Source organism: Neovison vison, chromosome X, assembly GCF_020171115.1.
Source record: "Neovison vison isolate M4711 chromosome X, ASM_NN_V1, whole genome shotgun sequence".
In the NCBI taxonomy this organism is placed as follows: Eukaryota; Metazoa; Chordata; class Mammalia; order Carnivora; family Mustelidae; genus Neogale; species Neogale vison.
The window spans coordinates 12,839,397-12,865,073 of record NC_058105.1 but is presented as its reverse complement, the minus strand read 5'-3'; the positions used below and the strand labels follow the sequence as shown (position 1 = coordinate 12,865,073).

At 43.0% G+C, this 25,677-nt stretch overlaps 1 protein-coding gene and 1 pseudogene across 1 annotated transcript in view; both read left to right on the top strand.

Annotated features, from left to right (window-relative positions):
- Nucleotides 1-1,387: 1,387 nt before the first annotated feature.
- LOC122896483 lies at nt 1,388-3,175 on the top strand (annotated as a pseudogene).
- Nucleotides 3,176-4,832: 1,657 nt separating this feature from the next.
- F9 (coagulation factor IX) overlaps nt 4,833-25,677 on the top strand; it is a 33,109-nt gene continuing 12,264 nt past the window's right edge. Inside the window, exons 1-5 of the mRNA XM_044234645.1 lie at nt 4,833-5,148; nt 10,733-10,896; nt 11,085-11,109; nt 15,885-15,998; nt 23,485-23,613. Coding sequence (XP_044090580.1) covers nt 5,061-5,148; nt 10,733-10,896; nt 11,085-11,109; nt 15,885-15,998; nt 23,485-23,613 — 520 coding nt within the window. The 5' untranslated portion in view covers nt 4,833-5,060. The remainder of the gene's footprint in view (nt 5,149-10,732; nt 10,897-11,084; nt 11,110-15,884; nt 15,999-23,484; nt 23,614-25,677) is intronic.

Below are 25,677 nucleotides of genomic sequence, written 5' to 3'. Positions count from 1 at the left end.
GACAGAAGAGGCAAGAATATACAATGGGGAAAGGACAGTCTCTTCACTACATGGTGCTGGGAGAACTGGACAGCAACATGTAAAAGAATGAAACTGGACCACTTTCCCACACCATATACAAAAATAAACTCAAAATGGATTAAAGCCTAAATGTGAGATCTGAAACAGTAAGAATCCCACAAGAGAACAGAGAGTAATTTCTCTGCCACTGGCCATAGCAACATCTTTCTAGATGTGCCTCCTGAGGCAAGGAGAACAAAAGCAAAAAGTAATTTTGGGGACTACTTCAAAATAAAAGCTTCTGTACAGCAAAGGAAACCATCAAGAAAACAAAAAGACAACCTATCCATTGGGAGAGGATATTTGCAAATGATATATCTGACAAGGGGTTAATATCTATAATATATAATGAACTTCTACAACTCAACACCAAAAAACCAATCTGATTTAAAAATGGGCAGGATACTTGAACAGACATTTTCCTAAGATGATGACATCCAGATGGCCAAGAGATGTGAAAAGATGCTCAACATCACTCATCATCAGGAAAATGCAAATCAAAGCCACAATGAGATACTTTATACCTCACAGAATGGCTGAAATCAAAAAGACAAGAAATAAGTGTTGTCAAGGATGTGAAGAAAAAGGAACTGTTGATGGGAATGTAAATTAATACAGTCACTGTGAAAAAAAGTATGGAGTCCTCAAAAAATTAAAAACAAATACTACATGAACCAATAGTTCCTCTATTAGGTATTTACCCAAAGAAGATGAAAACACTGGGACACCTGGGTGGCTCAGCTGGTTAAGTGGCTGCCTTCGGCTCAGGTCATGAACCCAGCAGGCTGGGATCAAGTCCCACATCGGGCTCCTTGCTCAGCAGGGAGCCTGCTTCTCCCTCTGCCTCTGCCTACCACTCTGTCTGTTTGTGCTCACCCTCGCTCCTCTCTCTTGCTCTCTGACAAATAAATAAATAAAATCTTTAAAAAAAAAAAAAGAAGATGAAAACACTAATTTGAAAAGATATATGTACCCCTATGTTTACTGAAGCATTATTTACAATACTGAAGTGTCCTTCAGTAAACAAATGGGTAAGGAAGATGTGATACACACACACACACACACACACACACACACACACACATATATGATGGAATATTATGCAACCATAAAAAATGATGAGGTAGTGTCATTTGAAACAACATGGATGGACCTAGAGGGTATCATGCTAAGTAAAATAAGTCAGACTGAGAAAGACAAATACCATAGGATTTTCACTCATTAGAAGAATCTAAAAAAAAAGGATAAACAGAAAGCAAAACTGACCTATAAATACAGAGAACAAACTGATGGTTGCCAGAGAGAAAGACGGTTGGGCTTGGGCAAAATGGGCAAAGGAGAGTGGGAGATACAGGCTATCAGTTACAGAATAAGTAAGTCATGGGAATAAAAGTCACAGCATAAGGAATACAGTCAATGATACTGTGATAGTGATGTATCAGGACAAATGGCAGCTTCACTTGCAATGAATATAGCGTAATGTATAAGTTTATCAAATCACTATGCTGTATACAGGGAACTAATGTAACACTATGTGTCAACTATACTCAAAAGAAAGAAAGAAAGAAAAAAAGAAAGAAAGAAAGAAAGAAAGAAAGAAAGAAAGAAAGAAAGAAAAGGAAAGGATCCCCAGGGGCGCATGGGTGGGTCAGTCAGTTAAGCTTCTGACTACATCTCAGGTCATGATCTCAGGATCCTGGGATCAAGCCCTGGGTTAGCTCCCTGCTCAGCAGGAGTCTGGTTGTCTCTCTCCCTCCCATTCTGCTCCTTCCCCACTCAAGCTCATGCTCTGTCTCAAATAAAATCTTTTTAAAAATCTGCATGTAAGTGGACCTGTGCAGTTCAAACCTGTCTTGTTCAAGGGTCAACTATATAAAATCTATATGCTAAAAATCAAAAAATGCTGGGGCGCCTGGGTGGCTCAGTGGGTTAAGCTGCTGCCTTCAGCTCAGGTCATGGTCTCAGGGTCCTGGGATCGAGTCCCTCATCGGGCTCTCTGCTCAGCAGGGAGCCTGCTTCCCTCTCTTTCTCTGCCTGCCTCTCCGACTACTTGTGATTTCTCTCTGTCAAATAAATAAATAAAATCTTTTTAAAAAAAAATAAATAAAATTAAAAAAAATCAAAATCAAAAAATGCTGATGAAAAAAATCAAAGACCTAAAGAAATGGAAATACATGTCCAGACCACACCCATCAACTGGAAAACTCAACACAATGAAGATGTCAGTTCCTCCAAATTTACATACAGGTTTAATGAAATCCCTCTCAAAACTCCAGCAAAGGTTTTTGTACTACAGATAAGATTATTTTTAAGCTTATATAAAATGTTACAGGACCAAGAATAATTAAAGCAATCTTGCCACAGAATATCGAGTCTCCACCGAGAGTCACTGAAGTTTCCTACTTCAACAGTGCTTGGACAGAACCCAGCACTTGTCCCCCACCCTGGTGGCTGCTCAGAGTCAACCCTCTGCCAGCTCCTCACAGTGCCCACAGACCGTCCCAAGGCCCCCATTGCCACTGCGGCGCCATGCAGCCACTGCCACTTGACACTGCCTCTCCTCGGTGGCTGCCATGACGACTACATCCCTCTCACAGTTGCACCAGAACTACCACCAGGACTCAGAGGCCGCCCTCAATCATCAGACCCACGTGGAGTCTATACCTATGTCTCCCCATCTGTGTCTAACTACTTTGACCACAAAGATGTGACTTCGAAGAACTTTGCCAAATATTTCCTTCACCGATCGTAGGAGGAGATGGTGAGCTGAGAAACTGAGGAAGCTGCAGGACCAACATGGTAGCCAAATCTTCCTTCAGGATATCAAGGAACTGGACCATGATTACTGGGAAAATGGACCGAATGCAATGCGGTGTGCATTACACTTGGGAAAGAGCGTCAGTCAGTCACCACTGGAACTGGACAAACTGGTCACTGAAAAAAATGATGCCATTTGTGGGCCTTCACTGAGAGTCATTACCTGAGTCTGGTGAAATCCATCAAAGAACTGGGTGACCATGTAACCAACCTGAGCAAGATGGGGGCTCCCTAACCTGGCATGGCAGAGTATCTTTCTGACAAGCACACCCTGGGAAACAGTGATAATGAGAGCTAAGCCTTAGGCTGTCTTCCCATAGCCTCAAGGGTGACCTCCCTGGTCACCAAGGCAATGCATGCATGTTGGGTTACATTTGTACTATTTCTGTAAGTTATACCAAAACATCTATTTAACTTCTTTCATTTGTAATATTCCTTCAAAATAAATTTATGTGATAACCCCCCCAAATAATCTTGCCACAAAATATTTAAGTGGGAGAAATCACTGTACCTGATATAAAAGCTTACAGCAATCAAGGCAGTGTGGGGTTGGCAGAGGGTAAACACATGCAGCAATGGAACAGAAGAGGAAACCTGGAAATATACCCAAACCAATATACTCAACTGATTTGTGGGGGGAAAAAAACTGCACAAGCAATTCAACAGAGCAAGGATTATCTTTTTAATAAATTGTGCTAGAGGAATCAGACATCTACAGGTCAAAAAGAAAATCAATCTAAATCTCATACCTTATAAAAATTAACTCAAAATGGCACACCAGAATAAATCTAAAGTGTGAAACTATAAAATATTTTTTAGATGGGAAAAAGCTTCTGGATTAGCGTTAGTAGAAGAGTTCTAAATATGAACATTAAGGCATGATCTATTAAAAAATGATAAACTGAGGGGCACTTTGGGTGGCTCAGTTGATTAAGTGCCTGACTCTTGATTTAGGCTCAGGTCATGATCTTGGGGCCATGAGTTCAAGCCCCATGACAGGCTCAGCACTCAGTGTGTTGTCTGCTTGAGATTCTCTCTGTCGCCCTTTGCTCCACCCCCAGTTCACATGCATGCTAAATAAACAAATAAAAGTTTTTATAAAAGGATAAATTGAACTGCATCCAAATCTAAAACTTTTGCCATGTGACTCAGTTACGAGGATGAAAATACAAGCTACGGTCTTGGAGACAGTATTTGCAAACCCTGTACCTGAGAAAGGATTCATAGCCATAATATTTTTTTAAAAAGCTCTAAAATCGGATGGTAAAATATGAGTCTTATTGGAAAATAGACAACATGAACATACATTTCACTCAAGAGGATATACAGAGAGTCAGTCAACTATAAGGTATTCAACATCATTAGCTGTTGGGGAAATACAAATTAAAACACAACGAGTTATGACAGCACACATACATACATACATACATACATATGTACCGAGACAGGGTCCTCACATTTCACTCTATGGGTAAGTGGCACCAGAAAGTTTATAAGCTCCTTCTGAGGAGAAACATGAAGGATCCACCAGGTGATTAAATGTAGGTAAGCACGGGGAATGTTTTAAGGTAGAACCAAATGACTTTGTTCTGTCTCTTTACTTTTTTGTTAAAAGATTTATTTATTTATTTATTTATTTATTTATTTCAGAAAGAATGCTAGTGGAGGGAGGGGTACAGGGAGAGGGAGAGAGAATCTCAAGCAGACTCTGTGCTGAGCGTGGAGCCCAACATGGGGCTCCACCCCACAACCCTGAGATCGCGACCTGAGTCAAAACCAAGAGTTGGAGACTTAATCGACTGAACCACCCAGGAACCCTTGGCTCTTTACTGTTAAACTATACGACTTTAGTGCTCCCTGACAAAGTTAAAAATGGATCCCACTGAAGAATTCTGCTGCCACAGCAGTTGCCATTATACGCCTCCCCCCCGAGCCTGTTCTGATGATGTGTCACTTCCTGCTTCAGCCTCTAATCAGCCAGTGACTGAAGCCCATGGAATGAGAGGTGAAGTTTTAAAGACGAACACTGCCTATACTCTTCACTTCACCCAAGAGGCCACTGGAAATAGCCCAAAGACCCACTGAGGGAGATGCACATTGTTTCCCAGAAGTAAATACAGCTCAGCTTGTACTTTGGAACAATCGGTCAACCTTGCTACTTGCACAATTCGTCAGCAAAGGTTATGCAGTGCCTGAACAGGATCATGGCAGAATCACCGGGCCTCATCACCATCTGCCTTTTAGGATGTCTACTCAGTGCTGAATGTACAGGTTTGTTTCCTTTTTAAAGATACATTGAGCATGCTTGTCTTTTAGATACAGAAATGTCTGGCACTATCTTCTCCACTAAGTAACGATTACAGGATTTGACAGCAACGTTTAAGATTCTAGTTGTCAGCATGTGGGTTGGCAAATACTGGCTTTCTGGTAGCTGTGTCTTCTTAACTGTTAAAACTAAATAGATCTACAATGCTTAGGGTACTTTTTTTTAATGGACACTGTTAGGCTTGTGATTTGACAACATAGTTCTGCTTAGGAAACAGTCGCCTCCTTGGGTAAAGAAAAGTAAGAGTGGGAAAAATGTTTCAACCAGGAAACAGCAGACTATGAAGAAGACATTAACTCTGTCATTTTGGGTTTGTTTGTTTGTTTGTTTGTTTAACTCACCACTTTGAAATCAAAATGGGATCCATCACACTAAAGCCACAAATGATGGCCTTATTTACACACAAAGTTTGATTTTAAGGTATCTGACGTGTTTCAAAATTTTACAACTATGTAATGAGGCAAGCCTCTAATTTTAAATATCCCTAAAATCATATACCTATGATTTTAAGTTTTATTTACAACAAACTTTTCATTACTAAGTTGTTACTTATCCCTAAAGTTTTTCATGAATTAGGAAAAATTATTTTGTTTCGGATTCTAAACATAGCAGAGTTAATACATGGGGAAATCCAATACTCACTTGAGCAAAACAAACCCAAGAATCGACGTAAGAAGTAGGAACTTAGTTAATGCAAAGTGTATCATTTGGTTTTTTCACAACTTCAGTGACTTTATGCATTTCCCAAAGGCAGGCACACAGGGAGGAAATTACCCCATTTAGGCAAACAGTGTGTTCTCACAGGAAGCATTTATCACCCTTACTTGTCAACCTACTATAATCAAATCTAGTGGCTGACAGCACCAGGATCAGGGGTGCCAACCCTAAGGGTCCCCGGAAAACAGACTGGCCCCGTGTTTCCCATTCCAGACATGATGTCAGACTGAAATGCAGAAATGATGATCTGAGAACGCAAAGGTTAAATCAAACTAGCCAAGTGGGTAGAGTGGAGAAATAAAGAAATTCAGCTGGAAATTTCACAAAATAGGACATAAAGCTAAGTCTTTACACATATCTCATCCATGTGAGACCTAGGAGGACAAAAGATGCAAGCCCTTCCTTCAGGATAAGTGGTGAGATAATGGACGTTTCAAGAGGGCTGCTGCTCCCTTGAAGACCTCAGATGTTGGGAAAAAGGAAAGATATGGTGGGGGTAGGGGGAGAGAGTCAAGGATTTCAGTGCTGGGGAAATAATGGCTAGAAGAGATAAACCCGAAGAGAGGCTAAATCTATGACCCTCAGACAATACTGAGGAGAAAGGCAGTGTCATTGTGGAGTCATTGTGGTCAGAGATAACGGGCCATTGTGGAGAGGGCCCGGGGAATTTCCGTCAGGAGGGCAGCTCCGCTCCTCAACCGTCACTGGCTTCTAAAAGCAGTTTCTATGAATGCCTTTCAGAGATGCTGCATTTTCATGACTGCGGCTCTCAGGTATTATTTGCATCCATTTAGGATTTTAAAATCAAAACTGTCTGTGAAACCATTCAGTTTTATAAGGTGTATGGGCTGAGCTGTCTTTTGTTCCGAATGAAGGCATGAAATGAATGAATGAAAGATAACTTCGGTCCATACACTTTACAGAACTTGACAAAACTGAGCAACTACTATGGGGCCAGGTGCTGGGGTGAGGTATCCGGGTACAGGAATAAGCCAGACTCCTTCTCTGACCTAAAGCACCACAAAGTCAGGGGAGAGATTTCAAGGTACAGTGACAAAATGTGTGCCAGGTGCTAAAAGACCACAGAGGAAGGAATATGTTAACTGGGAAAACACTTGACAGACAGTATCTTGGGTTGGGTCCTAAAAGATGAGTAGGTCCCCCTCCCTAACTGTCTGATCTAGGGCATTACACACAGAGAGAATCACATGTGTACTAAGATCCAGATCCAGGGGCTCCTGGATAACATCTACCATTGGCTCAGGTCATGATCCTGGGTCCTGGGATTGAGCCCTGCCTTGGGCTTCCTTCTCCATGCGGAGCGTGTTTCTCCTTCTCCCACTCCCCCTGCTTGTGTTCCCTCTCTCGCTCTCTGTCAAATAAATAAATAAAATCTTTTTGAAAAAATCCAGACCCACAAAGAATGTGAGGTCTTTCAGGAACGCAGTAGGTTTTGAATATTAAATATGACAAGTGAGGTAGGATAGCAAGACAGGGTCAGGTCATCAGATAATGAAGTTCCGCAGTGAAGGAGCTTGGACAGCAGAACCCAATTACTGGGTCATCAGAAGCGTAAACGTGAATAGCACCGATGGCTGATTGAGAATGCTCAGTTTGGCAACATTCTTTTTTTTTTCTTATTAGGTTTTTTATTTCAATTCCAGTATGGGTAGCATACTGTGTTATATTAGTTTTGGGGGGTACAACATAGTGAGCGACTCAACGATGGGATACATTACTCAGTGCTCATCCTGGTACGAGTACACTTTAGTCCCTGTCATCCCCCTCCACTGACACCATCTGGGTGTGGAAGGGGAACAGGTTCAGAGAAGCGTGGAGGGTGCGAACTGGGCATCTGACGTGATTACAGGACACAGCATCGTACCTCTGAGCACGGGCTGTGCAGTCTGACCACCAACGTCGAAATCCTGGCTCTGCCACTTCAGTGTGTTACCTGGGCCACGGGACTTCACCTCTCCGAAGCTCCATTCCTCTGGCTTACAATGAGATGACAGTCCCTATCTCGTGGGACTGCTGTGAGGACGGAATGAAATAATGACCCCAAAGCACTGAGCACAGGGTCCAGCCCTTCGGAGGCATTAGAGAAACATCAGCTCTGATTCGTCACAGGACAGTGCGCAGTGGGGGAGCTGAAAACAGGGTCTGGAATTCAGAAGAGAGATCTGGCCAGAGGTGGACATTTGGAACCCACTGTTGTAGGAAGGGCAGCTCCCATGGTGTGCGTGAGGGTCCCGGAAGTGAGCACGGAGAACATGGCGGCTGGCACAGGCCCGGCTGTAGCGAGTCCTCAGAAACCAGCGTCGAGAGAGTCAGGGCCGGCCTAGGGGGAGACAAGCAGGTCCCTAGAGTGTAACTGTATTTGCTTGCACTCACTGAGACGCAGGGTCTCCTCACGTTTTGTTCCCTTGATGCCTTGTCTACCTCACCCTGGTCAAGACTATGGCGCGACCGGGCTGAGGCAGGAAGCTGAGGGAACTCTGAACACTGAAGGGGCAGGCAAAGGGGAAGGCACTGGTTCAAGTGATGAATAAATAATAAGAGGGCAGGGAGGAGCCAGTAGAGTGACTTCATGGAAAGAGTACCACGGAGGGGCAGGGGGAGATCAAGCAGTGGAAATGTTTCAGAGCCGTGACCAAGTACGCAAACTCCCAATGATCTTTAGGAAGTCATCGCTGATCCTGACTGACAATAGTCATTTCATTATGTAAAGAAGGGAAAGAGTAAAGAAGGGAAAGAGCCGCAGGAAAAGCACCAAAATGGAGTATGAAGGCACCAGTATGAAGGCGTTAGAGGGAATTGAGAAACAGGCAGTCAGGCCAGCATGAGAGGGGCAGGGAGAGAGAGAGAGAAGCAGCGTACACCATTACCATGTACATGTATTATCTCACCGACCCTGTTGAGAACACTTATTATATGCCACTGTTAGGCCCATTTTGCGTTTGACCAAGTTAAGCTCCAGAGATTTTGTCACTTGCCTGACATCTCACAGCCAACAGGTGGCAAATGTGTTATTCAAACCCAGGTGTGTCTGATCTGACTACAAACCCTTGTTTCTCCACTCCGTCACACTGTAACTGGGGTTACAGGTGTAGGTGCCATCGTCGGGCTGCCCAGGGCCAAGCAGAGAGGAGGGCCTGGCAGGGCGGCCTCACTGTGTGACGGTATCCCTGCGCAGCTTGGTGGTTTTCTCCCACAGTGCTCAGCGGCAGATGGCCGCACTGACCCAGCGGTTGGCACTGTGGGTACTGCAGCACGGAGGATGGTGTGAAAGGAATGGAGAAAGCTGTCAAGAATTGGAGAGAAAAAGTCTAAAAAGTCTAAACTAAATTCCAAAAAAAAAAAAGAAAGAGTGAAGTCCAAGGGGACTCGCAGAGCAAGGGTGAAGCGAGGTTGTCAAGGGACTCAAAGCCCCTCCATAAAGGGAACAGCTGCAATGGAAAGAAGGGAATACAGTCCCCCTCCCCCTCCTTCTTCCTTTCTCTTCCTCTTCCCCTTTTCCTTTCCCCTTCCCCTCCTTCTTCTTCTCCTTCCTCTTCTTCTTCCTCCTTTTCCTCTTCTTCCTCTTCCTCTCCTTCTTTTTTTTTGAATTCATGAGAAAGCAGTCCCAAAATGCCTGGAAACTTCATCTTCTAAGCACCTGGTCCTGTTGAGATCATACCAGATAGTCCCCTGATGAAAGGAACAACTCCAGCAACTTCCTGAGTTCCTGTTATTAATTATAGAGATAGATACGTTTTCAATAGCTACCTAGATAGATAGATATCTATAGATATGTACATATCTCGATAAACATCTATAGATAGATATCTATATCTATATATCTATATATCTATCGATATCTATCTACAGATATCTATCTATAGATAGATGTATATCTGTATAGATATTGATAGATATAGATATACGTCTAGATATCGTATAGATATACATCTATATATACATATCTATAGATATATAATTATCTATAGATATATACATATCTATAGATATAGATATAGATAGATATAGACAGATAGATATCTGTCTATATCTATCTATATCTATATCTATCTATCTCTAGAGAGAGAGAGAGAGAGAGTGTGTGTGTGTGTGTGTGTGTCTGTGTGTGTCTTAGATTTGAATGTGGGGAGAGAGGGAAGGAAGGAGAGAATCAGGAGCGTCCCTGAAGGCTAGGCAGACACAGTTCGAGTCAGTCACATCCTAAATCCCAGAGAAAGACTTTGGTCACCGGCATTCCCTTAACACATGCCAACCGAAGGTGTTGTGAGTCTGAAGATAAACAAATTAATGCAGTGGTTTTTCTCTAACATCTAGGGACAGACACTGAGGTTGTGTTTGCAGCTGGACCGCCATTATTAGGCTTCTGTTCTTCCAAGAGAAATTTGTTGGGAAGTTATTTGGGCAACCGCGTCCTGAGAACACAGCTCAGCTGGGGTCATGGGTCACCCTGCAAGGATCTGCAATTAGCTATTTGCAAATGATGACAAAATGTAAAGTTAACTGCTTATTTGAGAACTTTCTTTCTCATCCAAAGTAAATTCAAATAGGACTGAGAATCTGACCTTTCATTACTGGAACTCTCTTGACTAAAAGCCAAATTGGATTTTAATTCCTAAATCTCTGTGTGTATACAGTACCAGGAGGACATCACAGATTTTGGCTCCGTGCCCCAAAGATAAATTGGTTTGGGGATTACTTGGATTAAAAACAAAGCCTTTCTTGAGAGATGTATTTAGCTTTCATGATGTTTTCTTTTTCCCAAACCTAAAGAATCGTTCTTTGGAATTTCAGTTTTTCTTGACCACGAAAATGCCACCAAAATTCTGAATCGGCCAAAGAGGTATAATTCAGGTAAACTGGAAGAGTTCGTGCAAGGGAACCTTGAGAGAGAATGTATAGAAGAAAAGTGTAGTTTTGAAGAAGCTCGAGAAGTTTTTGAAAACACTGAAAAAACCGTGAGTATTTCCACATAATATTCTTCAGACGCAGAGGCAAGTACAGAGAACTAAAGAAAAAAAGAAACTTCTCTTTGGAATTTTAAAATATCTAACCACATATATGTATGAAAAATGTTATAAAGGGAAGGAATCGAATCCAAAATATTTTGAGTACTACCACTAACTTGTCCTCTTTTTCTTTATAGACTGAATTTTGGAAGCAATATGTTGGTAAGCAATTAATTTTTTTCCTCTAGCTGGTATAGGAAACATTTGGGAATTATGTATTGTTTCTCTGCATAAACAGACAATAGATTAAACTCTGTGAAAAACGGTCTGACTCCTTTACCCAAGACTGAATGGTGATATGGGACAGGTTAATGGCGGCGCCCGCAGCTATCAGCTGGCAGATAGGCTTCCTCCTCCCGGGGGCTTCAAGAAGACATTGTCGCACCCTCCGCAGCTGGAAGGAGGGAACTGAGATGAGTGCACCTGGAGACTGAGTTTGAGAATTTTCAGTCTTTAGTAGAGAACGTGAAAATGCTGACTGACTTAAATGTTTACTGCTTCAAAGTCCTCCCCCTTATGATGGCCTACGAGGCCCTCCACGGTTGTTTTGGCCCTTCTTTTCCACTGGCCCTCAGACTCTCTCCTCCTGTTCTCCTCCTCACATGCAGGGTTGGGGCAGGGAGGGAGGCTGCGGGGGGAGGACAGGGGGCAGCCATCTTGGCCTCTCTGCTGCTCCCGGCACACTCCAGGCCTGCTTCCGCTTTGGTCTCTGACCTGACTGTTCCTTGAACTTGGAATGCTCCTCTTCCAAGTTCGCCTATGCTCGCTCCCTCCCCTCCTTCAGCTCTTCACCCAAATGTCACCATCTCAATGAAGCCTAGCTTGCTTACCTTATAGTACTTCAACCCACCTCCCCATAACTGCATCACCGAGGTACCACAACCTCCTCCTATTTTTCACAGCACTTTTCACCAGTGGAGGTAACATGTAATAAACCTTACTTCCACAATTTATTATCTATTTTCCCCACTTCATTAGAATTCAAGCTTCACACTGGCAGGGGTGTTCAAGTGTTTTACTGATGTAAACAGTACCTCGAACACTACCTGATCCAGAAGCACTGAGTAAATATTTGTTGAATGAATTGATCAAAAGGAGGAAAAGTAAAAACTTCCATGACAGCTGAGCTTGGAAACTAATGTAAAATCCAGCAGCAGGATATTGAGGAGCAGCCGTTCCAGACGTTGGCTTATGCGAGACCATCCACATGGACAGAACCTAGATGGCAAATTCACTGAGTTCCAGCAATTGGAGATCCAGTGCTAGGTTCCACTCACTATTCTGGAACTTGTTCATGCTCCAGTAACTCAATTTCTCCACTTCTGTTTTTAACTCCTGAGGAAGGATGAAGTTCACTCCATTACATTTACTTTCTGGGCCTTTCCTTACTTTTAGTAATGCAGGCTACCAGGCCAATGCTCTCCTCAGGTAGTCCCCTGCAGTTAGTCCAAATGAGTCTCTTTAGTCCTTATTTCCATTACATTTAAAACCTTAAATCTTGTGATTTTTAAATATTTTCTTTTTAAGTAATCTCTACCCCCAACACGGGGCTTGAACCCACAGCCCCAAGATCGGAAGTCACACATGCCACCGACTTGAGCCAGTCAGGTGCCCCTTGTGATAGATTTTTTTAAAAGATTTTATTTATTTATTTGCCAGAGAGAGAGAGAGCACAAACAGAGGAAATGAAAGGCAGAGGGAGAGAAAGAAGCAGGCTCTTGTTGAGCAGAGAGCCCAATGTGGGACTCGATCCCAGGACCCTGAGACCATGACCTGAGCTGAAGGCAGAGGCTTAACCCTCTGTGCCCCCCCACCTTGTGATAGATTTTTAAAGCAAATCAATTTCTACTTCCCCACCTGCCTCCACAAACTACGGGCTGTATTTAAATTCCCATGACCTGTTCATTGCCCACCCCACTCCCCAGCAGGGGTTGGTCAGAACCCCCTAAGCACTCTATTTTGAAGCTGAGCCCCTGCCTTCTGGGTCAAAGTCCATGTTGTTTACCGCATCCAGGGTAAAGAGATCTCAGAAACCTCAGGGGCATGATTCGGTCACTACTGCTTCATCCTCCAAAAACCAGAACAAAGAAGCAAAAAGAAAATAGCTCCCCGCCTCTTTTCAGTTGCAGTCAAGTTTCCTAACCACGCCAAAAGAGCTGGTGGTGTTTCACATACTGCCAGGTGCATGCCCCTCACACTATCCTCTTATCAACGGCCTTGTCCTCTACTATCCACGGCCTGGTTGAAGAAAGAAAGATCGTCCAGGCACAGGAGCCAGCGGCCGCCAAGCTCTTGGCGGTTCACAGCGCGCCTGCCCTGTTTCACCCGCACACCAGCCCAGCGAGCGGAGCATCATCAACCTCAGTTTACAAGGGCCACGCAGCCTTAGGGAGGCTCAAAGACATGCCAAAGGTCACCCAGTTGGGGAGTCACGGAGCCCAGAAGGGAACCCAAGTTCTCGAAAGAGCGAGCCCTTGCTCTCACCATCACCCCTCCCAGCCTTCAGATCCGGGGGCTGTTACTCATTAAACAACAACCGGAAGCTCTCACTTGACAAGGCCTTGTCCCGTGTTGTCTTTGACCCCTACTGTCGGTGGCTTCGCCTGAGCCCAAAGTACACACACACAAGCACCCAAAGGAGGACTAAATGCGGGATAAAATGACACTCGTTTTAAAGCTGTGTCTCAGCAAATGAGTTGCTGTGTAGCTGGCTGCAAGCCCAGACCCTTTCAGTGAAACATCCTAAATAATTCAGATCCGCTGGTCTATAATATAAAGTGCAAATGTAGCTCGTTTTTTAGACCAGTTTGAACATCAATAATAATAAACCAGAGATAACGTATTTTGTTTTCATAGAATTGGAACAAATTGAACTATCTGGGCAAAAGCACAGTGGGTCAAGGGGTTCGAGGGGACAGGGTCTAGTCTTTATGGCAAGCAGATTTTCCAGGGAGGGACTATTTCTGAGAAAGGGATAGGAGCCCTCAGTCAAGAGGAGCTAGACGCGTCCTGCTGACCGAGGGTGACAGGTGAGCCGCACCTCCCCCTCCTACGAGCAACCTCCCCGCTAGAAGGGGGAAGGGGAAGGGGAAGGTTTGCTCCAAAGTAGGACCGAGAATTAGAAATTTCTCTTTCATTTCCCCTTTTCTCTTTCTTTCATTGCTGGGCCATCTTGACCTCTTACTCTTGCTGTCCTAGCTCTTATTTCGTCTTCAGGGCTGTTTCTTTTAGCTCCGAGTGTGTACCCGGCGCCCTTCTGGTTCGATTCATCCCTTTCTCCAACAGCTTCCTTAGAAGTATGGATGGAAAAAAAAAAAAAGAAGAAGAAGAAGTATAGATGGAGCAGGAGCTTTCAGAAACCAGACTCAAAGCTTCCCTTCTCATCCTGACCCTTCCCCTCTTGCCTGTTCCTTCCTCATGGTTTCCTACCACAGGTGTCTTCTAAGGCTCTCAAGAACTCTGTGAGTATAGAAACTTCAGGAAAGGCAGAGAGGAAATACAGCCAATTTACACATAAATAAAGCAGAACTTCAGAACCTTTTCCTTTTCAATTGTTTGTGGGAAAAGTGGTTTCTCACCTGAAACTAATATAACAGTGTTTTGTCAACTGACAGGAATTAAAATTAAAACTTTTTTAAAAATTTTTAAATAAAATAAATTTTAAAAACTACAACTTTAAAAACATTTTTATTAACATGTAATGTATTATTTGGCAAATAAAATATAAAAATAAAATTTTAAAAATTACTTTAGAAACAATTTTTATTAACATATAATGTATTATTTTGCAAATAAAATATAAAAATAAAATTTTTTAAAACAAAATTTTAAAAAACAATTGTTAAAAAACAATTTTTATTAACATATGTTAATAACATATGTATTAACATATGTTTATACATTATATATGTATTATTTTGCAGATTAAATATAAATATAAAAAATAAATATAAAAGTAAAATTTTAAAAAAAAAATGTTAAAAATTACAACTTTAAAAACAATTTTTTATTAACATATAATGTATTATTTCGCCCCAGGGGCACAGGTGTGTGAACCGTCAGGCTTACACATTTCACAGCACTCACCATAGCACATCCCTCCCCAATGTCCACCACCCAGCCAAAAAATTTTTTTAACAAAAAGAAAAGCTGCTTCTCACTTTACCTAGACCATCTGGGACCTAAGTCAGAGAGAGCAGAGTCTCTCTTTTAGCAGGGAGAGACGCTTCTGGCGGCTCTTCCATTGTCTCGAACCATGACTGCATACTATAAAAAAAGTTAATGATACCAGAAGGAAGTAGAGGCATTTGCTCCGAGCTGAGGCTGCCAGTTCTCTGAGGGGAAGTACCATGCGCTCCCCAGCTCGCATGTTCTGCAAGACCTACCGTAGTGGGCCCTGCGTGACACAGAGTTACCAACCGATGAAGTGCTGGGATTTGGTTTAGAACCAACTTGTCATCGTTCTGGAAGAAAGGAATACAAACCCTTTTCCCCCAGGCACATATAGTCCATGTCTAACCTCGGACTTTCCTCTCCCTCTTCCTCTTCCCTTGGTTGCATAAACTGCCTTCCTCAGAGCAACTTCCTAGGACAGTAGTAGCCTAAGAACCTTTGTTTGGGTTGTTCTTGGAAATTCAGGAAGATGGGGGCAACCCCTAAACAGCAGCGTCAGCAGCTCTGACCCGAAAATCAGGCTCTGCTCCCCAGGAGTCTGTGCACAGAGGCATTCAAAGCACCTGATTTGCTAATTCAACTTTCTTTTTTTTTTTTTCCCCAATTTATTTATTTTCAGAAAAACAGTATTCATTATTTTTTCACCACACCCAGTGCTCCATGCAAGCTGTGCCCTCTATAATACCCACCACCTGGTACCCCAACCTCCCACCCCCCCCCCGCCACTTCAAACGCTAATTCAACTTTCTTAACCTATCTCAAAGATGGAGATCAATGTGAGTCCAATCCATGTTTAAATGGCGGCGTATGCAAAGATGACATCAATTCCTATGAGTGCTGGTGTCAAGTTGGATTTGAAGGAAAGAACTGTGAAGTAGGTAAGTAACCACTTTCTGATTACTCGTGGTTCCACATTTTCCTGTGGAACCAGATGAAACTGTAAAGTGCAATATTTATGTATCATAATTTTCTCTTAAAAACATTCTTATTGTGGTAAAGGACACTTAACAGGAGATCTATACTCTTTTTTTAAGATTTTATTTACTTGAGAGACAGAGGGAGACACGAGCAAGGGGAGAGGCAGAGGGGAAGGGAGAAGGTGACTCCCTGCTGAGCAGGGAGGGAGTCCCACAAAGGGCTGGATCCCAAGACACCCTGGGTTTGGGATCAGGACCTGAGCCAAAGGCAGACACTTAGCTTACTGAGCCACCCAGGTGCCCCAGGAGATCTGTACTTGTAACAAATTTTGAAGCTTACGGTACAGCACCTCTCTAGAAGGCCTACATCTTGCATAACTTGAAGTTTATACCGGCTAAACAGCGGCTTCCCCATTTCTCTTTCCCGCGGCCCCTGGCAAGCACAACCGTGTTCTCTGTTTCTATGTGTCTGCCTATTTTTGACACCACAAATAAGTAGAATCATGCAGTGTTTGTCCTTCTGTGACAGGCTTGTTTCCTTTAGTGTAATGTACTCCAAGTTCATCCGTGCTGTTGCACAGGACAGGGTTTCTTTTTTTCAAAAGGCTGAATATTGAACCATGTAAAGCATATACTTTCCAAGCTTATGAACATTCATTTGATCTGTAGTCCTAGTTTCTTGGATGAGTTTAAGAAACCACAGTAAGAGCAATAGTAATTAATATATGGCAGCTAATATTAAGGGATAATGACGCTCCCCTCATGTATTAATCCTCAGTATAACCGTAGGCCCTCAGTGCCATTATTGTCTCCATTCTGTGCAGATGAAGAAATTATATAGCTCAGATAGCTCAAAATCACAGAGGCTATCTTTGGTTGAGCCTGAACCTGAACTTTAGTTGGTCTGACCAAAACCCACACTTCTATCTACAAAATGCAAAGAAAACCAAACCCATAAAATTGTTTGAACTCAGGACTAAATCGTTGTCAACATAAGCAGTGGAAATCAGTGAAATGTAGAACTGAGAAATGGCGAGGCCAATTCTCCATCAAACAGGCACTTCTCTGCACACAGTAACCACTTCCCATGTTAAATTTGTTGACAAAAATCGGAGCTCACTCCTGCATTTCACTATGTGGATTACACTGAAAAGGTTACACGGCGAATTTAGGAGCACGATGCCTCTTTCCTCCTCATAGCCTAGAATATTCTCCCCCCTTGGGATTTTGGCAATTGCAGCAGTAAATCCCCAAGTCCTTTTCCTACTTGCTTATTATTTCTGGATGCAAGATTACTGGTATTATGGTTGTGAAAGGCACACCATGCTAATGACAGAGTCTCCCTCTCTCTCCTGAAACTCCAGATGAATGGAGATGCTATTCTAGGGAAAGAATTTAACAGCACAGGCTACCTGACTAAGGGCGAAGAGTAGGAAACTGGCAGGACTCTATATGTTAAGACTTTCCAACAATGCACCCGACACAGATGAAAGAGGCGTAAAACAAAATGAAACTCAGCAGCGGCAGCTGTCCTACAGGGAAAGGAAAAAAGTCACCTGTAATGTTGTTCAGAAATCTTTTGGGGACTAAAGAGGACCCCATTGATCATCTCCCTTTGAGAGCTAAAAGACAAAAAGAGAATAGAAGATAACAAAAGGAAAAGGTGGCAGCGTAATAACATTTAAAAAGAAAGAAAAGAATGGATCCAGGTGGGTGAACCGGTACCCCCCCCACCCGCTCGGACCCCCACACCCTCAGATTTCCCAGCATGGGGGCAAACCAGCGCATCTGTTGCCTTTCCTGTGGGTGTGGTAACTCGTGCAAGATCTCTGCAGTGCTACTTCCATCTGGAAGGCTCCAATTTCAAATTCAGATTTCTGTAGATAAATCTGATCCTGCTATTAAGGAAACCGAGGGGATCTTTGGAGTCCTTACTCATTATCAGCTTAAATAACATAGCCATTGGAGCTGAGGGAATGAATTACCTCAATTAGTCTCAGTTCAAAACCAAGGGCACAGTGTAGTAGAGCGTAAATGAAAATAGTGTTTAGCGAGGCGCCTGGCGGCCTCAGTGGGTAGAGTGTTGTGAGTTCAAGCCCCACGGTGAATGCAGAACTTACTATTAAAAAAATAAACAAAATGAAATAAAATTAGGAGCAATTGTTTAAAAATCGTGTTGAGCCTTAAATATTTCTAAATGTCTTTAGTTTAAATGAAGACACTCTAATGGAGGAGAATTGCCCTAAGGAATGTAATATAAGCAGAGAATTTCTATATCAGGGTTTGCTTCCCGTGCGAGGCTGCGGGGCACACAGCGGAAGTAAATCTACAGCGGCCTCAGGTTCCACACACTTGGGTCTGGGAAGGGCTCTGCTGATGCCCTTGCTTTGACCACCGTATCTGGCCTCTAGGGAGCCTTGCTCTCCCCCAGCCTCCCTGATCCAGGTTGAGAAAAATCCTCTTGGTGCAGTTGGTTCAGAGACAGAGCGGGAATTCTCCCAAAAAATCTTTTATCTCAGACAAGGGGAAAGCAGAAGCGTGTACAAAATCCCATGTAAGCTGTTGCTTCAAACTGATCAGCAGACTGACCTCAAAGGCTGCTAGATGACACAGTTTACAGAGCGTCGATGCCTCAAATTTCTTGCCTCACCCTTGTCTTGGGGAAAAAAAGTGGGGGCCACGGAGATTTCCATTGTTAAGAACTTGTTATTTGCCTTTCCCCTTGTTCGTCAGCCTCCTCTCTGGGAGAAGGAGATACAAACACTCAAGGCCTGTTCTCTAGTTAAAAGAATAACAATGGATTGGCCACTGCGTCCCGGTGGTTAGAATAATGACCACTGTGGGTCCCCATTTACACATCAGGTCTGAGACCTTGCCAGACAGATCAAGGTCTGTAAGAACTTGGGTCATTCCTGTCCCGTCTAAAGAGCACAAGAGGCATTTTCCACAGGAAAAATCACAAGCCCATAAACACTTTTTACACTTTGCTGACATATTGTTGTAGACATCACACTTACTTACTGAGTATTGCTGTGGGCTGGAGAAAAGAAAGTATCTTGAGTTTAGCTAATTACCAGCATATTCTATGGTAAGCTGGTCAAATAGAACATCTTTTGTCTGAGCTTTGGTGTTCACATGACGGAATATATAAGGGAAGATGAGGGCAGAGTCAAAGAAAGCAGAACAGGATAGCTTTGGTAGTAGGCCTGAGAAGAATTAGAAAGAGGTGTTTGGGCTAACATGAAGGGAAAAAAGAGCAGATGCTTTGAGAGGCTCGACAGATATTCCAGGCACAGAGACCGGCCTTGAGACCAGGGAGAACCCACACCCAACACAATGCCAGACATTTAAATGCTCAATAAAACACTGAAGAATGAGTCCCATAGTGACTGTTCCTTAGATCCTAGGTTACAAACCTCCCCCGTGAAACTCCGTGTGCTACTATTCTACTTCCAGAATCTTGAGTCCTTTCTCTGAGAGCAAAAGACTGCTAATTGGACAGCAATATTTTGCACTGCACACACAACCCAAACCAGGAAGAAAAATGACGAATGAGGAAAATGACAGACAGGTCTCGTAACTTAGCCAAGGATAAAAATCAGAATTGGGCAAACCACCCTGAGTTTATTCATTCCCACGGCACGTGCCCTGAACCCCGGCGGGCTGCACCTACCACCTACCTCTGGTAACTGACCACAATCTCATATCGACTGAACACCTTCTACAGGTGGTATCTGATCCGGCTGAACACTTTAGTATTGCTTTGTAACAACAAAGTGGTAGCCAATAACATGAAAAGAGCCAGGGATGTAATCACCATGAGTAAGGAGAAAGGTCTTTCAAAAATAAATACGAAGGACCAAGTGCCAACTTTTTGGATCACGCCCTTAGTAGATTATTGGCAGCACAGGTTAAAGCTTAGGGAGGTTCCTTTGCCTACCTGGCAACAGTTGATTTGCCTCCCCTTAATTCCTGAAGTAATAGTAAGGAACATGAGCAAATTATTACATTAACCAATGCTAGCCCATATAAAATAGCATTTGAAAATTGAGATCTGACACTCAAAAATCCATAATATACTCCAAAACCATGTAGTCACTCTGTTAGCCTGGATTCCCCCGGGGAGGGAAAAAAGAGTCTGTGACTCGAACTTATTTACGAGGTTGTGCAATCCTAGGGAGCAAGAGTAAGGGACAGGGGTGTGAGGCAGTGAGGAGATGAGAACTGATCATAGAAGTCATCTCTCCTTGTGTGCAGCTGATCGCTCCATCTCCTGAGACTGTTTCCCAAGGAGTCACAGGAACTGGCCTCAGGACATTCCCTCTGGGAGGGGAGAGAGTGAGAGAATTTGTGTCTCCCAGTAGTCAGAAGTTTAGCCCAGGGGCCGTTAACTCCCCCCACCACCACATCTCCAAGCTGTACTCGTGGGGGCTTATGCACCAGGGACGCGACATCCCGTGCTTCGGCATCAACAGGGAAGCACCAAGGTCAGAGAGGAGAGGCACACAGTGCAGATAGGAGCTGAGGCAACCCAAGGCTGCACCTGTTTGAGTCAGAAGTCAGATGCAGTTCACTGTTGGTGGGAATGCAAGTTGGTGCAGCCTCCTTGGTGGGAATGCAAGTTGGTGCAGCCTCCTTGGAGAACAGTGTGGAGATTCCTCAAGAAATTAAAAATAGAGCTTCCCTATGACCCTGCCATTGCACTCCTGGGTATTTACCCCAAAGATAGAGATGGCGTGAAAAGAAGGGCCATCTGTACCCCAATGTTTATAGCAGCAATGGCCACGGTCACCAAACTGTGGAAAGAACCAAGATGCCCTTCAATGGACGACTGGATAAGGAAGATATGGACGATATACCCTATGGAGTATTATGCCTCCATCAGAAAGGACGAATACCCAACTTTTGTAGCAACATGGACGGGACTGGAAGAGATTATGCTGAGTGAAATAAGTCAAGCAGAGAGAGTCAATTATCATATGGTTTCACTTATTTGTGGAGCATAACAAATAACATGGAGGACATGGGGAGTTAGAGAGGAGAAGGGAGTTGAGGGAAATTGGAAGGGGAGGTGAACCATGAGAGACTATGGACTCTGAAAAACAATCTGAGGGTTTTGAAGGGGCGGGGAGTGGGAGGTCGGGGTACCAGGTGGTGGGTATTATAGAGGGCATGGATTGCATGGAGTACTGGGTGTGGTGAAAAAAAACAATGAATTCTGTTATGCTGAAAATAAATAAAAAATAAATTTAAAAAATTAAAAAAAAAAAAAAGAAGTCAGATGCAGAGCAGATGGCCACATCGCCAGCAAAGACACTGTGTGGCTGGGAGGAACTGAGGAACTAAGGAACACAGCAGGCGTCTAATATAGAGTCATGCTTTTTCTCGAAGGTTTTTCAAACCTTCCATGTCCTCACTACACTGACAAGTGAGCGTTTCTCTTCAAAGTGGTACTGCTGTTGAACAGCTAGGTGAGGGGGACGGCATCTCCTATCCATGGTGTCCCTGTGCTGCTCTAGAGACAGAAACAGGCCCAAGGGCAGACAGAGCCCTGTTTCTCTTAACTCAGCAGGTCTCTGCTGGCCAGCCCTGAACCATGCTACCTCCTGTTATCGAGACCGCACATGAGAAACAAAGGGAAAACACAGTCATTAAAAAATACAAAATAAGATGGCAGGAATAAACCAAATAGATCAGAAGTCAGAGTTAATGTGAACCGGGGTTAATGGCAATTTTCAGTCTGGAGGTAAAAATCTAACTGTATGCTGTTGACAAAAGAGGTACCTAGAATAAAATTACACCAGGAGTCTAAAATAAAGGGATGTAAAAAGATCTTCAGGTAAATGGTAACAAAAAGAAACTGGTGAAGCGATCTTAACATCAGGCAAAATAGAATCCAAGACAAAAAGGATCACAAGAGACAAAGAACACCACTTTGTGTTAATAAGGGAGATCATACCAGAAAGTAAAGAAAATGTGGGCAAATGGAATGTTCATCAGTGCCCAAACATAATGTGTTTGGCATTTAGCCCCCTTAAGGGACCTGATTTCATTCTCTAATGTTGATATAAACCTACCGCAGCCAGCTTCAAGTGTGCTTTGATAAATTGGCTTATATTAAAGCCATGAACTTCAGTGGGGTGCCTGGGTGGCTCAAGCAGTTAACTCTTGATTTCCACTCAGGTCATGATCTCAGGGTCACGAGATCAAGCCCAGTACTGGCTCCACACTCAGGAGGAAGTCTACCCGAGATTTTTTCTCTCCTCCTCTAAAATAAATCTAAAAAAAAATTGTGGGGGTGCCTGGGTGGCTCAGTCAGTTCAGCATCTATCTGCCTTCAGCTCAGGTCATGATCCCGGGGTCCTGGGATTGAGCCCTGCATCGGGCTCCCTGCTCAGCAGGAAGCCTGCTTCTCCCTCTCCCTCTGCCCCCCTTCTTCTCTGCTCTTTCTCTCTCTCTCTCTCTCTCTCTAATCAATCTATAAAACATTAAAAAACCTACAAACTTCTATTCAGCAAAATACACTATTTTAGGACAAAAAAGGCAAGTCAGAGTGGGAGAAGAAACCAGCAAAAAATATGTCCAAGAACTGGAACCCTCAGGCACTGATGGTGGGAATTTAAATTTGTACAAGTATTTCAGAAAACTGCTTGGCAGTATCTACTAAACCTGAACATACGACCCAGTAATTGCACTCACAAGTATATACCCAGGACTCACGCGTATATTATCAAAAGATCTGTATTAAGAATGTTCATTTATAGCATTACACCTAAGAGCCAAAAACTAGAAACTCAACTCAAATATTCATCAACAGTAAAATGGATAAAAACAGAAATATTTACACCATGGAATACTACCCAGCATGCAAATGAACCACTGCTGTACAAAAACCATGGATAAAACTCACAAAGCATTCAATGAAAGACACCGAGGAGTGCATATGGCAAGCTTCTATTTATATAAGGTTCATGAACAGGCAAAATTTACTCTTAGAATCTGTTAACGGATGGTAACTTTGGAAAGGAGGACCAGTATGGGGCTGGAAGGGGGCATGGGGAGAACTTCTGGGATGGGGATAATGGCCCATCCATTGATTAGTTTAAACAGGCGCACACACTTGGCGAAAATTCACCCTGAAGTTTTGAGGGACATCCCTGAATACATATTATCCTTTCACAAACAGCTTCTTAAAATTGCAGTTCAAGATTTAGTGAAAGTAGAACACCCAAACCTTCAGTTTAAGCCAAATCAAATATATTGCTGCCATTTTTATGCCTTATTAAGAATTTTATCTTTCCTTCCACTCTTAGCTCGAGGCTCCCAAGCTTCTCTCCATGAATGCCCCGTGCTTATGTGTGACCTATATGTGAGTCAGCGGCTTCTGGCACTCTTGAGAAATGCACGTGGAAATGATGCTACTTCTGTTTATTTTGCTCTCTTTCAGATGTAACGTGCAACATTAAGAACGGCAGATGCAACCAGTTTTGTAAACTGGGCCCCGATAACAAGGTGGTTTGCTCCTGTACCACGGGGTACAAACTTGCGGAAGACAGGAGGTCCTGTGAACCAGCAGGTCAAAATCTAAATCAGTTGTTTTTTGTTTGTTTGTTTTTTAAGCCTGGGGAGATCCATCCTCCAAATCTATATTTGAAACTGGAGGGCATTCTAGCTAGCCTACCGACTTTTATAACCCCTATTCGTGTCTACTTCCTTTTGAGATCACTGAAAAGATCAGTAGCTTGAACTGGATAACTTTCCAAATGGCATCGCCATTTTAAATAGAAACTCTGTAACTGTCCTCAGTCTGAAATCTTTTCTGGGTCCATTTTGTTTTCTGGCTTTTAGATCACGAAGCAATCAATTTGCATGATTTCTGTTTATCTGTAATTCATCAAGTCAAATTACGGTAGTAATCCCAGGCCATAAAAGATACATAAAGGATTGACTGATAGGCTTCTAATACAAGGGATGGTGAATGTTAAGCCTCATTCTGCTGGGGTGTGGCTGGCTTACTCTGAGAAGGTTATTTCCAATCCTTGGGTCTCAGCCTGAGTTTACACGGGGCTGAGTTTACACACTTGGCATCCAAATAGTTCCGACAGCCATCTATTTCAGGTTGTGCCAGGCTGACCAACACAGTCTGTACAGCCGTGGACAAAACAGTGTTTCCCAGTCATGTCAACCAGGCCACCATGTTGACAGCTGACTGGGGCATTCCGAACATCTCCACTCCACACGCATATTGCTTGTCTCGGAAATGAAAGCAATAGAAACTTTGATAAAACACACATACACACACACACACACACACACACACACACAGAACAGTAGGTTCCGCAAGATCAATTACATTTGATAAATGAGGGGCCTTTTTGAAGCAAACTAGATATAATTTCTTTTGCATTTGCAAAGCCTGGTATTAAATTGGTACATTAAATCATGCATCATTCCTCTGTAACTGGGTTCGATACCTATCTCACCAAAGCACCTGGCAGAGGAAATTAAAGAAAGGACCAGAAGCCACGAGTGTACATGCCACTGCAGCTAAAAGAGTCTAATGCTTCAGGGACCTACCCACCCTGTCCTTCTGCCTGCTTCTTCACGTGAATCGTTTCACAGCCAGCCCAGCTCCGGAGAAGAAGATCTATATGTTTTAACCTTCAAAATCTAACTTCCAGTGTAGACAGATGGCACAGTAGCTAAGCTCTTATAAGCCCTTCTATGTTAGAAAAAAAAAAAAGGATTGCGAACCATCTCGAACTATTAAGTGTTATATTTGAATATAGCCTTATTCTTAGCATAGTAAGTAGGCCAAACCTAAAATAAGCTTTCCTGCCTTTCAATAGTAATGGTCCCTTTCCTCTGGCATTGTTGATGATATATATTTATACATAAGTATTTTGAACTAATTTCCTGTTTTCCCAGCCACATGCTGTCTTCATGATACTTTGCTGCAGCTGGTTGTTATAGAAATGTCTGTTATAAGGAATGTGGCTAGAAGCAAAGTGAGAAATGAAAATGAAACGTAAGGTGACTTTGCTTGACTACAAATTTCCGTTCAGGTTCGCCCAAACATAGCAGGAGATGATTTCTTGCTTTTAGGAAATGAACTGACCCAAGGTAAAAAGGTGGCCAGTTCCCAGGAGGATGTGGCTGTGATAATCACATTAATAATTTCCTTGGTTAACGGTTTGTGGGTTTTTTTAAGTTTAAGTCACACCCAACGTGGGACTCAAACTCACGACCCAAACACCAAGAGCTGCGTGCTCTTCCAACTGAACCAGCCAGGCGCCCCCCCCCTTCATTTATTCAGTTGATACTTAACCGAATTAAATAGTTAAATCATGATTTCTTCCCAGCGTATCCCTAAATCCACCTTAGAGACTAGATGGTATTCTAGTCTACGAAAAAAAAGCCTGGTTCCCAATAAAGCAACAGAAACCCCATTTACCTAACTGTAAAGTTAAAGTTATGGGGCACCAATCATCAGAATCCCATTTAAGGACAGTACTTGGGAGTAAGACTTTTTAGTAAAGAAAAAAAATCATTAGACTTTATAAAACTTACAAAATTTGATTCTGGAACACCTATTCTATTTCCGTAAAGATGATGGATTCCTGAGCCAAATGTTCTTTTC